Here is a 14,933-nt window from a genome sequence, read left to right on the forward strand (position 1 = left end):
AAGAAAAAGTTGTAACTCCTTAAGATCAAACATAGACTGTAAAAATAACTGGACTCTTGCACCAAGAAGTGTTACTGAAGCTCACTTGTGTCAGGTGTAGTTGCTGGGGTCTTGACAGAAACGGACTCCGCCCACCTGCAGTCGTTCCATACATGGGCAACTGGGCGGAACAAACAAGCCTGAGGCCACGTTTACACATAGCCGGGTATGTACAAAAACTGATATTTCCCCCTATACGTTTTGAAAAATACCATCATTTACACGAACCCGCGTAAATACGTTGTTAAGGGGCGCTATGAACAGCCAAACCTACAGGTGGCAGTGTAACGAGAAGCAGAAAGCCATGCTAGACAATCGGAATCCTGCAAAAAAAACATCAACAAATGACATGTGGCCAAATTGTAAACACAGGTCGCACACATGATGCTGGTGACGTTTCTGTTGCATAAAGGGTGAGATATACTTGCTGTTGGTGCTTGCGTTCGCGTCCGTTCGAGTGCACCACCAACCGCAACGTCGCTCGCGTAGTACGTGAGGAGAGTGCGTCGTACCGGCAGTAACTGATAGGGGGCAGTAAGCAGAGCAACAGTTGGAAAAGTGATTAAATATTTAGTAGCAGCGGTAGTAGCAGCGGTAGTAGCAGTAGCAGATTAGAACAACAAACAAGTTAACATGACAATATTGGGTGATGTAGAAGATTATAACATTGCTTTGGTTACGATCTCGGCAAAGGAAACGGCGCCAGCGACCTCCGCGTCGTCACTTGTGGCCAGCTGGTATCAGACCGGGACCAGCTGGTATCTGACCGGGACCAGCTGGTATCTGACCGGGACCAGCTGGTATCAGACCGGGACCAGCTGGTATCTGACCGGGACCAGCTGGTATCTGACCGGGACCAGCTGGTATCTGACCGGGAACCGCTGGTATCAGACCGGGACCAGCTGGTATCTGACCGGGACCAGCCGGTATCTGACCGGGACCAGCTGGTATCAGACCGGGACCAGCTGATATCAGACCGGGACCAGCTGGTATCAGACCGGGACCAGCCGGTATCAGACCGGGACCAGCCGGTATCTGACCGGGACCAGCTGGTATCAGACCGGGACCAGCTGGTATCAGACCGGGACCAGCTGGTATCTGACCGGGACCAGCTGGTATCTGACCGGGACCAGCTGGTATCAGACCGGGACCAGCTGGTATCAGACCGGGACCAGCTGGTATCTGACCGGGACCAGCTGGTATCAGACCGGGACCAGCTGGTATCAGACCGGGACCAGCGCCACTCGCGGCCAGAGCCAGAACTGCAGGTCGCTACGCCTTCAGTGTCTTTTTGAGAACGTGCACGTCGACGTGTCAAATGAACGCAGGGTACGCGTGGCGCCCATGATGCGTACACGGTCTGAACTGCAAGTATATCTCAGGTCCAGTGTTGTGCATGAACGCGTTCAAATGAACGTGTTCATTGAACACGTTAATTTCTGTGAGAACGTTGAACTGAACGCAACGTATTTGCAAATAAAGAACTAGAACGTGAACTTGTTCATTCTGCAAATCACAAACTGGAATTTTAACTGTTCAGATTATGTGAGTTTCAGCTTCAATGTTTAGGTCCAATTATTACGGAATAATCCTTCTCATTTCACCACCGGGCGGCGCGCACATTTAAAATACTCGACGAGACGACGACTTCACACCACATTACCCACAATGCAGTGCATACTAGCATAACAACGGACACCATCTCCATGGCAACGGCGGCCCGAGCCCGGTGAAGTCTTTACATGACCAGTGAAGAGAGAGACGATGCAGACGCAGCGTCAGATGATGCCTCCGCTTATGATTATTTGCGGGAATTCTACACATTGTCTCCCAAAGAGTCCGACGGTAAAAATCTAACCTTTCTAAGCAAATTATGTCCACCTGCGCTGACAAAAACAACTCTGAACGTCTGCCTCGTCCGTCTGCCTACTAAATTTGAAACGTCATGTGGAGTTAAAGCATCCGTCCAGTGTGAGGAAATATCTGCAATCAAAAAAAGTCATCGGGAAAGACCAAGACGACCCAACAGCCCCAAACGACCCCAGTCCCACTGCTGCACCTTCAGGGGGTTGATTTCCCAGCAAGACAAACTGATAATGGACTGCATTGTTGGAGATTTACAGCCTCTGAGTGAAGTTGAAAAGCCACCAGGACAATACATGATTGTAAACAGCAGGGGTCTCCAACCCTGGTCCTCGGGACCTCCTGTCCTGCATGTTTTAGATGTTTCCTTGCATCATCACACCTGATTCTAATTAATGGTCATCAGCAGCTTGTCATCCAGGTCTGCACAAGTCTGTTAATAACAGTTAATAACATCTAAAACATGCAGGACAGGAGTCCTGAGGACCAGGGTTGAAGACCACTACAACAGTTTTAGGATAGCAGGGCAATTAACTGAATTTGAACTAGTTCAAAATGAAAATGGTGAACTATGAACATGAACTGTTAATTATTAAACTATGTGAACTGAACTTTGAACTAGTTCATGAAAAGTATGAACTTGCACAACACTGCTCAGGTCTAATTAACTAACTAAATTAACTAACAAACTAACTAATTAACTAACTAAAAGATTTTTCAGAAATAATCGTTTTTAGTGACTTTGAGCTTCGTTTTCGTGTAAACGAACGGCCAAAACGCAAGAAAACTCCACCGTTTTTGCTACGTGGAAACGGGGTATGATACTGTAGCACCCTTCCTCAGTAAACCATAGCCTAGCTAGTTGTTGTTTGTTGTATTGTGTTCATTATGTCTTCAGTGTTGATAAATTTGTGTTTTCTTTTGTTCAGACAAGGATCCGAGTTCTTACCTTCAAACTTTACTTTACTTTACTTTACTTCCTCAGAGAGTGTCAAGTGGTGGAAAGGGACACGTCCTTATCAGCTGTTGTTACTATGAGGGCGTGACCGACCTGTCAGGTTTGAAAGGTCGGTCACGCCCCCCGCTGTCCTCCCACCGCTCCAAGATACTGGTCCATGTGTGTGAGAGCATATACGCTCCCTCATCTCTGTTCATAGTATGTTGTCCTTGTTTCCTAATCTCTATGGCCTCCATAATCCAGCGCTGGTGTCTGTTTTCTTCGGTGTGGATGACTCTGGCTTTGTCCCAGTTCATGATGTGATTCCAAAATCCAAGACTCCAAAATCACCACACACACCAAGGGACTCCTCATGGTCCTACTACAACAGTTGTTTTGGTAAAATTTGGCTTTTTAAAATTTTGATGATTTTTTAGTCATTAATATCTTGCAATATTAAATAATAGCTCCACTGTTATACAGTACAGAGACTCCAAAATCACCACACACACCAAGGGACTCCTCATGGTCCTACTACAACAGTTGTTTTGGTAAAATGTGGCTTTTTATATTTTTGGTGATAAAGGAAAAAGTACTTATTGAAATTAAAAAAAACAAAAAAACTGTTGTAGTAGGACCATGAGGAGTCCCTTTGTGTGTGTGGTGATTTTGGAGTCTCTGTGCTGTATAACAGTGGAGCTATTATTTAATATTAATGAATAAAAAATAAAAAAAATATATAAAAAGCCAAATTTTACCAAAACAACTGTTGTAGTAGGACCATGAGGAGTCCCTTGGTGTGTTTGGTGATTTTGGAGTCTCTGTGCTGTATAACAGCGGAGCTATTGGTTAATATAGCAAGATATTAATGATTAAAAAATCACCAAAATTACCAAAAGCCACATTTTACCAAAACAACTGTTGTAGTAGGACCAGTGCTTAAGTTGTCCATGAAGAGGTCCCGGACGCACGCACAACACTCCCCCACCCCCACCCCCCGGGAAATTTTTTTCAGCATAATGCATTTAAATTGGTATCGTTGGAAAGGGAAAAATGTCCTCTTAATTTTTGGGGGGCTGAGATCAAATTATGGGGGGCTTCAGCCCGTTTTTTTATTTGTAGTGAGAACATAATCCACACAGCAACCGACACAAATCCATTCATGTGTATGTGGTCCGCGGCGCAAGGACCACATTGATTGTGCTGCAGCTACCCTCATCGCCGCTTGTTGCTTTTCTGATTCGTTTTGAAGAATCATGCAACTCTTCCTTCTTTTTGAAAAAAGACAGTAAATTCAGCTGTCTTTTTGACATGTTTGCGTTGCTCGCTGCTTGCTCCCCAGATCCAGCAAATTTCCAAAGTTTTTTTGGTCAGGGGCGTGGTTTGCTGGCCCATCTTTTCATAGCATCAACAAATCTCCGACTCTTTCAAATGATGTTAAATCTTTATAAACAACATGAAATTCTTGGGATTTGTTCTGTAAATGAATTTATGCATATAATTATTTTTTATACATTAAAAAAAAACTTTTTTATATTATTATTGTTTTATATATACGAGAGGTGCCGGATCTGCCCAAATAAGTCCCGGAACACAGGGAGGCCAAAATCGAGAGGTGCCGGATCTTGTTCCGGCAGGATCCGGCACAAATTAACCCCTGAGTAGGACCATGAGGATTCCATTGGTGTGTATGGTGATTTTGGAGTCTCTGTGCTGTATAACAGTGGAGCTATTATTTAATATTGCAAGATATTAATGATTAAAAAATCATCAAATTATAAAAAGCCACATTTTACCAAAACAACTGTTGTAGTATGACCATGAGGAGTCCCTTGGTGTGTGTGGTGATTTTGGAGTCTCTGTACTGTACAAGAGTGGAGCTATTGATTTTTGTTTGCAGCCTCTTGCAATTTGCAGACGGTCCCTGAGCACTCGCTCGGCTCCAGCTGCTCATAGAGATCAATGTAATTCGTCCAGCGCGCATTTTTGTAAAAATCGGCATTTTTGGTCCCTGTAGCTCGTAGTGTATGCTGTTACGGTGAGATCTATGCATGATTTGTGTTTGAAGAACGTTTCACTTCAGATTTATTGATCCCGGAAGTTCGAATCTGTGAATATCTTTCCAACTTTACCTAACTCATGTAGGCGTACCTGTGCGCAGGAACGCGTGTAAATGTAAGCACAACTCCGACCATGCGTACACACAAAACCTAGTGGTAGAACAGTGAAACTACAAATAGAACCCATTGAAAGAGTCACAGTGTTAAGCGATCCCAAACTTCACACATGTTCCCCGTTTCCTCTAATTAATAAAGATACTCAATTAGTAAATTAGCAGACATTTTGAATAATTGGTGTGACAGCTATAAAAGACAGCTGTGGCAGGACGACCTGAAAAGAAAATACAAGTACCATGGCTTACTTAGAACCGTGCGCTCCGCAAAAACGGGCTCCGCAGGGAGCGCGTTTTCAAAGAGCGTGCTGATCTCATAGACATATATAAAGGCTAGATGACTCGTCCGCGCTGCTGCAAATGCATAGCGACGTCGTCACACGGCGGCCATCTTGCCACAGGAGACTCGCTCACTCATAACATTGTGTTTAATGGTGCATGTACTGCTTAAACAACCTTAACTTGCTCAATTCTCAACAGATTTTCAAACAGTTTGGTTTGTTATGAACGTCAGAGATGTAGTTATGACACTAATGGCTGCTCAAAATCTAGAATAGGTCTGTGGTTGGTTAGTAACAGCATCCATTGTCTCTAGTGTATCATTGACGCATCTCCTTTAACTGACCATGTGCTTATATCTCTAGAACTAACTCCACCTGAGGTTCTCAAAAGGAATAAACTAAGGATTTTGGAAATTCAAGTCAACTTTGTTACTGCATGATGATTACTGTCACAGTTAGAACAATTTTAGATCAAATTAAAAAGGACAATAATATCCCTCTGTAGTGCTCAAAATGGGATTTTTTCAAATACTCAATTACATTTAGCAAAGAAATTAGCAGTGAAAATAAGAGAAAGAAGAGATATATGTGTGACCGATGGATGTCTTCTCTCAATGAATCACGCTCTCAAATGGTGTTTATTCTGCATCAACAGAAAAAGGGGTACAGGAGACAGTGCACATTAATGTGTGGACCAAAGCACATAATCTGTCTGCCTCATGGGAATCCTCCAGCACTGAGAGTACTAATATACTATAGTGATCGTATAGTGGATTTTATACAGTTGCAAAATAAAATAAATCAAATGTCTAATACATAAAAAACAGAAAATGTAAAATGCATGTAGTATCTTTTTACTATGAACTGTTACCATTTTTTATATATTATTTCAGCTTAATGAATTTGAACAAAACATAAAATTGTGACACTCAACATACCTGCATCAACAGAAAAAGGGGTACAGGAGACAGTGCACATTAATGTGTGGACCAAAGCACATAATCTGTCTGGGAAAACAACAATAAAACCTGTTAGCTACTAGACGTTTTTTTTACAAGTAATAAACATACACAGAACATATATTTGACTGAACAAAAAACGTGACAAAGTTGGTATACTATAATTAACTTTCAGACATTTATCCCAGATTAAACTTAAGTGCTTTACAAAACATTTATAACTCGTTTTGTGCACAGACCTACAGATGCATTACCTGCCTCATGGGAATCCTCCAGCACTGAGGATTTCCCACAATTCCCCGCTATTATGAATGCAGGCATGTACAACAGCAGGGGGCGTAGTTTCCCCATTTAGCGGGATTTTAACCACAACGTATTCAACCCTGTTACATATGTAATATATATTGCAATAAAGATAGCCCATCAAATGAAGACAAGCCAAAAATTATGGGGTTAAAGTAAATTGGATAACATCTTCCAGGCTAAAGCAAAAGGTGCTTTTATAAGATCAAAAGCCAAGTGGATTAAAGAAGCTGAAAAAAAACTCATTTCTGCAAATTAGGTCAGGGAAAAAATGAGTGGTTTCTCTTTTTATAAACCAGGAAACGTCTGATCCCAGTGTGATAACCAAAGAAATCTCATCTTTCTATAAAGAATTATTCATCCTGTTTTTCTTCGAGTGTACAAACTTTTTCAACTTACTGAATAACAACATTCCACAAATAAACATAGAATCCAAAGAACTTTGTGACTCCGATATAGTAATTGAACTGATCCCAGTATAACCAAAGAAATCTCATCCTTCTATAAAGAACTATTCATCCTGTTTTTCGAGTGTACAAACTTTTTCAACTTACTGAATAACAATATTCCACAGATGAACATAGAATCCAAAGAACTTTGACTCCGATATAGTAATTGAATAACTACACAGAGCTATAAATACATTTAACATTTACAAATTTCATTTTCAAACTGACTAACCCTGCACAGAGCTCAGTCAGGTTCTTTTCCAGAATCTGGAATCATTGGCGTATCAACCTTTATGTAAATATGTGATTACTGTGGATTTTATCCTTATTTTTGTCTTTGTCTGTTGTGCTATGGACCCTGTGTCCTTAATAAAGCTTATTATTATTTTATATATACATATATATATATATATATATATATATATAGATTTGAAAGTGGCGCTTCCTCTAAGCCCCCCCTGCTGCTGCAGAGGCTGCTGGGCAGAGAGCAGCAGCCTCTGCAGCAGCAGCAGCAGCGGACTAACGGCTCCTGCTCCCCGGTTACACACAGCGGGGACCGAGCTGCTCTGGAAATAACTACATAATAACTATATACTGGGGTCCGTGGCAGAAGGGAGGGAGGGAGGGGGTTACACTGGGACACTGTGAGCCCAGGAGGACCTGTGGAAGTGAACACGTCGGGCTGCTGGAAGAGAGTGCGCGCATGGGACAGGGCGGGGGGACGTGGTTTAAAATGAAGACATCTGATTGGTTCTTTCTTACTGAATAACAATATTCCACAGATGAACATAGAATCCAAAGAACTTTGACTCCAATATAGTAATTGAATAACTACACAGAGCTATAAATACATTTAACATTTACAAATTTCAGTTAACTGACTGGTAATTTAGAACAGCAAAAAATGTGTGAATGTGCAATTAATCATGAGTTAACTATGGACAAATGAATCGTTTGAGAGTCCTAATATATAGATATATATAATTTTATTTTCAATTGTCAGTTTTGGTCCTCCATCCTTGTGTAGCCGTAAGAGGCCAATTGTTGAAGTATTAAATCTGAAATTGTCTTTTCCTCACTTGTACTTCGAAATGCACAATTATTTGGTATCCCCCCCTTTCTCAAAGAATAAAGCAGTCATTCATTCATTTCGTATTTTTATTGTATTTTCTTAGAAAATCATCCTTTTTTAATCAAAGAGACCGAAGCCCATGTCGTCATCAGACTCCTCGGACTCTTCCTTCTTCTCTTCTTTCTTCTCCTCCTCCTTAGCTGTAGAGGTAAACAAAATATACAAGGTACAACTTTAAAAATTGGACACAGCAATTGTTTAACCGTCAAAGTAAAACTTAAAAACAAACAGTCAAGTCTTCTTTTTAGTGTACACCACAAAGACCAATCATTCAAAAAGAAGAAGAACCATGTTTATATAGATAGACCAGTATAACCAGGTTAGTTTTCCATGTGTGGGGATTGTTGGGTCTGAAAGGTTTGTGTTATTACCTGGGGCATCTCCACCAGCGGCAGCAGCTCCAGCAGCAGGTGCTGCAGCTGGAGCTCCACCTCCAGCTCCGACGTTGCAGATCAGACTACCGATGTCGATGCTGGACAGGGCCTACAAAACGACAACATCGACAGGTTCATTCATTTACATGTCATTTTCTGCTAAATAATGAACAGACCTTAATACCTGAGCCACATGATCAACATGGATGATTACGTTAACACTGGACTGAATATAAATCAAGCCACGATATGACTGTACAAACATGTCTGTTTGGGATTTGAAGACAATAAATCCCAATCAAAAATCTTTAACAGTGTAAACACTACTGTACTGCATTACTAGTCATTTTCTATTATAAACATTCTTATATATAAAACTGAATGCATATAAATCTAGAAAAGGGGTCAGAGGTACTGCAGGGGTCCTCCAACTTAAAAAAGAAATTAAGGCAATTTTAACCCAAATAATTTGAGATGTATATAAAATTGAGAAAATGCCAACAACAGGCGATAATCTACTTTTTGACAATAACTATTTAGTTTACAACTCTACAGAAATGATTCCCATGACGTGAGTCATGGGAATCTTGTTTTTCTGCTTTAGAGCGGAAAAACAAGCTTGCTAGCCGTTTAAGAAAAGAAAATTCATTGCGAAATTGACTTTGCTATTTCCTATTTAACGCCATTTAGACCTGATGGATACATTTGTGACAATAACAAAACCTAAAGCTGGAGATTGTAACGTTACAGCTCGGCCTAACGTTACTCCTTCCACGTCTGACGAGGCCAAAGTTTCATCAACCGTAAACACATGTAGACTAATAAACCAGTCAGGAATTGGTCAATAAGGTGATATAAGCAGAATAAAACACATTCAAAAGTTATTATAAGCCAGGCTTAAAACTTGACATATGTTAAAAAAAAAAAAAAAAAAAAAAAGGGGGAAGAAAATAAGAATTACAAGCAGGGGTCCTTGCTCTGTTTTTCTCTCATCCAAGGGGCCCCAGAGCTAAAAAAGGTTGAAGACCCCTGATCTAGAGCAACCAACTGTACTTTGAGGGGGAAAAAAAATTATATAAATAAAAGTAGTAGTCTGACAGCAAAAAGAAACAAGGGACTGACATTCTGGTCAAACTGTACCGTTAATAACAAATTAACTGCGATGCACTGCAAAACGTGGAGGATGCTTTCAACATCCATTACCATTTTTCACACTTCTGTCAATAACACAAGAGCTGTGGATACATTTCTTGTCGGATGTGTCCTCTCACCTTGGCAAACAAAGTTGGCCAGAAAGGCTCCACAGCAACTCCGGCAGCCTTGATCAGAGCGTTCAGCTTGTCAGCCTGCAGACACAAACACAAGGGATGTAAGAAAGAGAGATGGGGGGGGGGCTCCATGTCAATCAGTGCAAAAACCTACAGCGTGACTCATCTGAACTAGTTTGCATTGTTTGTAAACCCTCCCAAGGCAGGTGTTGCGGATTTGCAACAGCTAAATTTGAATTAACTTATTACTCCACATCCATACTTCATAAGCCTTTTTTTACTTAGAAGTACCACTACAGGACTTCGTTGTGCATTTGCAACAAACTGTTCCCCACTAGCCCACCAGAGGGCACTTCTGTGTCCTTTCCAAAATGTCAGCCACATTGTGGTCAGTGACACGATTTTTGTAAGCATCAATTTCATGTAAATATCACTACCAACCTCCATAAATTTGAAACCAATAGTGCATGAGATGAATTATGAATATATATATATATATATATATATATATATATATATATATATATATATATATATATATAGATGTAGTAAATGCCAATTAGTAGATTTTATCTCCTCTGGGTTTTTCCCCAGGGCAGCTCAATTTTGATGTTGCAATCTTGCAACATGTGGCCGGCCAGGTACCAATGGAAGCCACATGCTTTATCTACTAGTTTGCCTATATTTTGAGCAATAGTTTATACTACGGTTATTTTATTATGTCCCATGTGTACTAATTACTTTGAGGTGTCATTGAGGGTATTTCCGATAGAAAATGAAATTATTTGGAGTGAAGTTACAGACTATCAGAGGTAGATTTGATCAAAAGCAATGGCATAATACAATGTTCATTTGACTAAGGACTGTAGCATAAATTCCATGGCAGATATATTAGCACAGATCTGTTTGACAGAAAGTTTTTTTCGCGAACCATCTTACATAATACTCTCTATGCAGGATTTGCAGCGTGGTATGGCGGGCCGAAAAAGAATGTACAGCCAGGGAAATAATATTAATAATAATAATAATAATAATGATTATCAAATGTCGAATGCAAAAATGATTTGCATTCCTGATGGGATTTTATCCGACACAGAATCCATTCCAGATGATAAAATTGATGATCCAGATTTTCAGGAAACTCCTGAAGTATATAAGTCTGACTCCAGCTTTGATGATGATGAGCCACTGGCAGCAATAGCAAGAGCTAATCCCAACCACCTTGATATTGAAATCCATGACGTACATGCAGACGATGATATGGAGGTCCCAAGTAATGATGAACCTCAGCCAGCTTAGCTCGTTGTTCTTCCACTTGAAAGCAGTTTTTAACATTGTTTTGAAAAGTACAATACAAATAAAGTTGGTGTTCATATCATATTCAGTTATTACTCAATTATTATTCTAATTAGTCTTCAGTATTAATTTACTAATCCGGGCCAATGTTGTAAATCTGCTACATTCCATAATTTATTACATGTGAAGGTCTCTCTCAAAAAAAGTTTAGTATTTTATATTACTACCCCATATGATAATTTTCACCAAATATCAGATTTTTCCTATTACTAAAACTTAATTTGAGCCTGAGAGGGTTGTATAATATATTTTCAGATTGGATCTAATGCAAACAATATCCACAAAACACTGATTTGATGTGTAACTGATGACTTATTCTTGTTACAGGTGGTGTGCAGCATCCACGTGTTCCAGTCTGACAGGTCCACTTCCTATGCAACAGCTGCTATTATACTGTAAACACCACTCTCAATAAAAATATCTCAAAAAATAGGTGGTGATACGAGATTTAGTTGATCAAAAATTGTTGGTGCTGCAGCCCAAATACAGCAGTTATTAGCAGTAAAACACCGGTTGAACTGTGATGTGTAAACCAGGCATAACGTGACACAAGCATGCCGCCATCTTGGCCGGTCCACTGTTAGGCTGATTTTTGGTTCTGCGTTAAAACGACGCAGAGCCTACGCCGTACCCTACGGCGTAGGTTCTGCGTCGATTTAACGCAGACCGTGTTAACAACCACACACATAATAACACCGGCTTTTACAGGATATATTACACTTATGTAAAGAGTCTGGGCTGTAAAAGCACTTTGATTAAACCAGTTTTCTCTCAGTAGTGTTTCCAGTGCTCCGTTAGTGAGGAACTACAGTGAAGACCTCGGCGGGAAAGCGGCACACTTACGGTGACGGCCACTTCATCGTCGTGGAGGATCAGAGCGGAGTAAATACAGGCGAGCTCGGAAACGGAGGCCATTGTAGATGGTGGATGTTGGTTCTGGAGAGTCGGATGCCTAAATTTCGCGGTGCTAGTCGCCGGATTGAGGGCCTTAGCTTCGGATGAAGAACCGAGCACCTTAGGCACGTTGACTTCCTGCAGCAGAAAAGGGAGGGAGGAGGGCGGGAATTCTGACTATATACGGTGCGTAAGGTCTGCGTGCCCGTGACGTCATTACGCACTAACGTAAAGCAGCTTTTTCTTTCTTTCTTTCAGCGGTCTTTTTATTAATGAAAAGTCATGAATAAAACATTAACTTTACAGGAGGAAGACCCCACAGCAGACCCCGACACACCTCGTTGCCCAAACATGTACAAACAAACGACACCAGCTGACCATAAGAAATACACAGCATTGTGAATGTATAAAAATCAAGCATAGCAAAGTTACAGACAAACGAATGAATTATAAAAATAGATAAATAATTAAGTAGATTTAAAAAAAAATAAGTAAATAAATAAAATAAAATAAATTTAAAAAAGGGTGGAGGGGGTGAAGCTACTCAGAGACTACCGTTGTGGGTAGGGGGCGCCACAATCTGTAAAATGTATTCTCTGATCCTCGGATAGTATATCTAATCTTCTCCAGATTCATGCATAACATTATTTCTCTAAGCCAGTGTGAGGAGGAGGAGGTGTAGACTCCTTCCATCATGTACATTTACATTGTACATTTACATGTACATTTTTTTTTTATATTCTTATATTTATATATTTTGTACATACGAGACATGCCTCATTTATCTGCTTTTATTTTATTCTATTATTATTCTTTTTGGTTCTTGCAATTGCCCCTCGGGGATAAATGAAGTTTTCTGAATCTGAATCTGAATCTGAATTGTGTGATACCTCGTCGAGGCAATAAGGAAGCAAAAGCCGTAACCCTGAGTTTAGCTTTGGGCAAATCCAAGTCTGGAGCAATTCCAAAAATTGCAGTCAAAGGATTTGGCTCAATTTTGTGACAAATGGTCTCTGACATTATTTGGAAAACTGATGTCCAAAAGTTACCTAAAGAGGGACACGACCAATACATGTGATAGAGTGAAGCAGGTGCATTTTTACATTTGTCACATGTAGGATCGACATCAGAATATATTCGAGCCAGATTAGTTTTGGATATATGGGTGCGATGCACTACTTTAAATTGCAAAAGTGCGTGTCGGGAACACGAAGACAAAGAGTGAATCTGATCAAGTACTGAGTCCCATATATCATCTGTAAAAGTGTAATTTAGGTCTCATTCCCAAGTCGTTTTTATAACCTCCATTGAGGAGCAGTGTATAAAGCAGCTTTTTTATCTGAACAATTATCTGAACATATATGGTAGCCTATATGAGCCTTTTTGTTGACAACAATGTACTTATTATTTTATACATTTCTTTATTATTTATATTTCATCACTGTAAGACTCGCCTTTAAAATCTAATCTACATCTACAGTTGTACCTACTGTCCTAGACTGTTAATAATAATAATAATAATAATAATAATAATAATAATAATAATAATAATAATAATAATAATAATAATAATAATAATAATAATAAGAGACATGTTTTCCCTTGTGACGCAAAAGTATACCTCATCTGTATGGAGGTAGATTTGTTTCAAAACCAAAACGTGATCTAAGTAGTTCTTTGGAAGGACAATTTTGAAGTGTTTCTTTCACTTTGGGGGAATAGGCAGTACTCGAGTTGAGGGGGGATGAGGGGGGATGGCATTCCCCCTGAAATAAATACGGTCAAAATCTTCCCCCCAGTAAAACTGCCATCCCCCCTTTCCATCCCTTATGTCATTTCATCAATGAATGTGGTATTAATGCTATTTCAACATTTAGAGTCATCACCAGAAAAATAACACCAGAAAAATAACTTATTTGACAATTTTCACCTGTTTTCAAGTCAATTTTCACTTGAAGTAAGTAGGAAAATCTTCCAGTGGGATTTATCTTCTTAATACAAGCAAAAAAGTCTTGTTCCACTGGCAGATTATTCTACTTATTTAAAGTGAAAATCTACTTGAAACAGGTGAAAATTGTTGTTTTTTCCTGTGGTGAGTCTTGTTTTAAGTGTAATGAGATTTTTTTTTACTAAATTGAGACATTTTAACTAGAAATAAGACAAATATTCTTGTTAAGATTTTGAGTTTTTGCAGTGATCCATTTTACTTATCCTGTGAAGGACAGAGTCATATTGATAAGTTCAGAAAACTGTTTTTTATTGTTGTGTTTTGATGTATTTGATGTAAGCCCAGTGGATATTTAAAACTTACAGAAGGCTGCATTTAACTGCTGCTATGTCATTCCTGCAGTATTTCTGCAGGTGTTTTGGTCAGTGCTATTATTTGTAATATATTATTTGTAATCAACACCAATTATCTGTCCCCATATGATAAAATCCACCATCCCCCCTGATTTTTGTGTACAACTCGAGTACTGGGAATAGGTAATGTTAGATACATTGTTCTTAATTTAGTAGTGAATTTTTATCAAATTTGTGTAGAATGCCATTTTCGTCTTGTCTTCCAGGGCACAGGTTTTCAGTGTGAATCCCGACACTACTTGTTCCCTCCGCCGGCCCTGACTGTCAGCCGTGATCGTATAGTGGTTAGTACTCTGCGTTGTGGCCGCAGCAACCCCGGTTCGAATCCGGGTCACGGCACATTTACCTTACAGACATTTTGTGTATTATGTTCGCTGTGTTGAATTCAACACGTGCATTTTAACCGAAACTTAAGCGTGAATTATGGTTCCGCGTTAAATCGAAGCAGAGCCCTACGCCGTAGGTATTTTGGCAGGATATACATTTTTTTTTATTATGCTTATATTTCAGTCAAAATGTTAAGCACTTTGTATTTCATGTACCT

General features: G+C 39.8%; 1 protein-coding gene and 1 non-coding gene across 2 annotated transcripts; one reads left to right on the forward strand and one right to left on the reverse strand.

The window, feature by feature from the left end:
• Window positions 1-8,144: 8,144 nt before the first annotated feature.
• Window positions 8,145-12,200, reverse strand: rplp1 (ribosomal protein lateral stalk subunit P1). Its single transcript, XM_061742055.1, has 4 exons — window positions 11,978-12,200; window positions 9,782-9,856; window positions 8,508-8,619; window positions 8,145-8,276 (listed from the first exon to the last, which is right to left on the reverse strand). Exons 1-4 carry the CDS (start codon window positions 12,047-12,049, stop codon window positions 8,194-8,196), a joined length of 342 nt encoding a protein of 113 aa, XP_061598039.1. The 5' UTR covers window positions 12,050-12,200; the 3' UTR covers window positions 8,145-8,193.
• A 2,456-nt stretch (window positions 12,201-14,656) lies between these two features.
• trnah-gug (transfer RNA histidin (anticodon GUG)) lies at window positions 14,657-14,728 on the forward strand. Its single transcript has one exon. It is a non-coding gene; the product is annotated as a tRNA-His (tRNA).
• Window positions 14,729-14,933: the final 205 nt, after the last annotated feature.

Source organism: Cololabis saira, chromosome 15 (genome assembly GCF_033807715.1).
Source record: "Cololabis saira isolate AMF1-May2022 chromosome 15, fColSai1.1, whole genome shotgun sequence".
Taxonomy (NCBI): Eukaryota; Metazoa; Chordata; class Actinopteri; order Beloniformes; family Belonidae; genus Cololabis; species Cololabis saira.

Excerpts from the sequence above, each read along its gene's own strand:
- rplp1 (XM_061742055.1), bottom strand. The coding sequence starts at position 12,049 with ATGGCCTCCGTTTCCGAGCTCGCCTGTATTTACTCCGCTCTGATCCTC. Across the intron at positions 8,620-9,781 it reads GGCCAACTTTGTTTGCCAAG|GCCCTGTCCAGCATCGACAT; the intron begins GTGAGAGGACAC and ends GTCGTTTTGTAG. Across the intron at positions 8,277-8,507 it reads CGCTGGTGGAGATGCCCCAG|CTAAGGAGGAGGAGAAGAAA; the intron begins GTAATAACACAA and ends TTACCTCTACAG.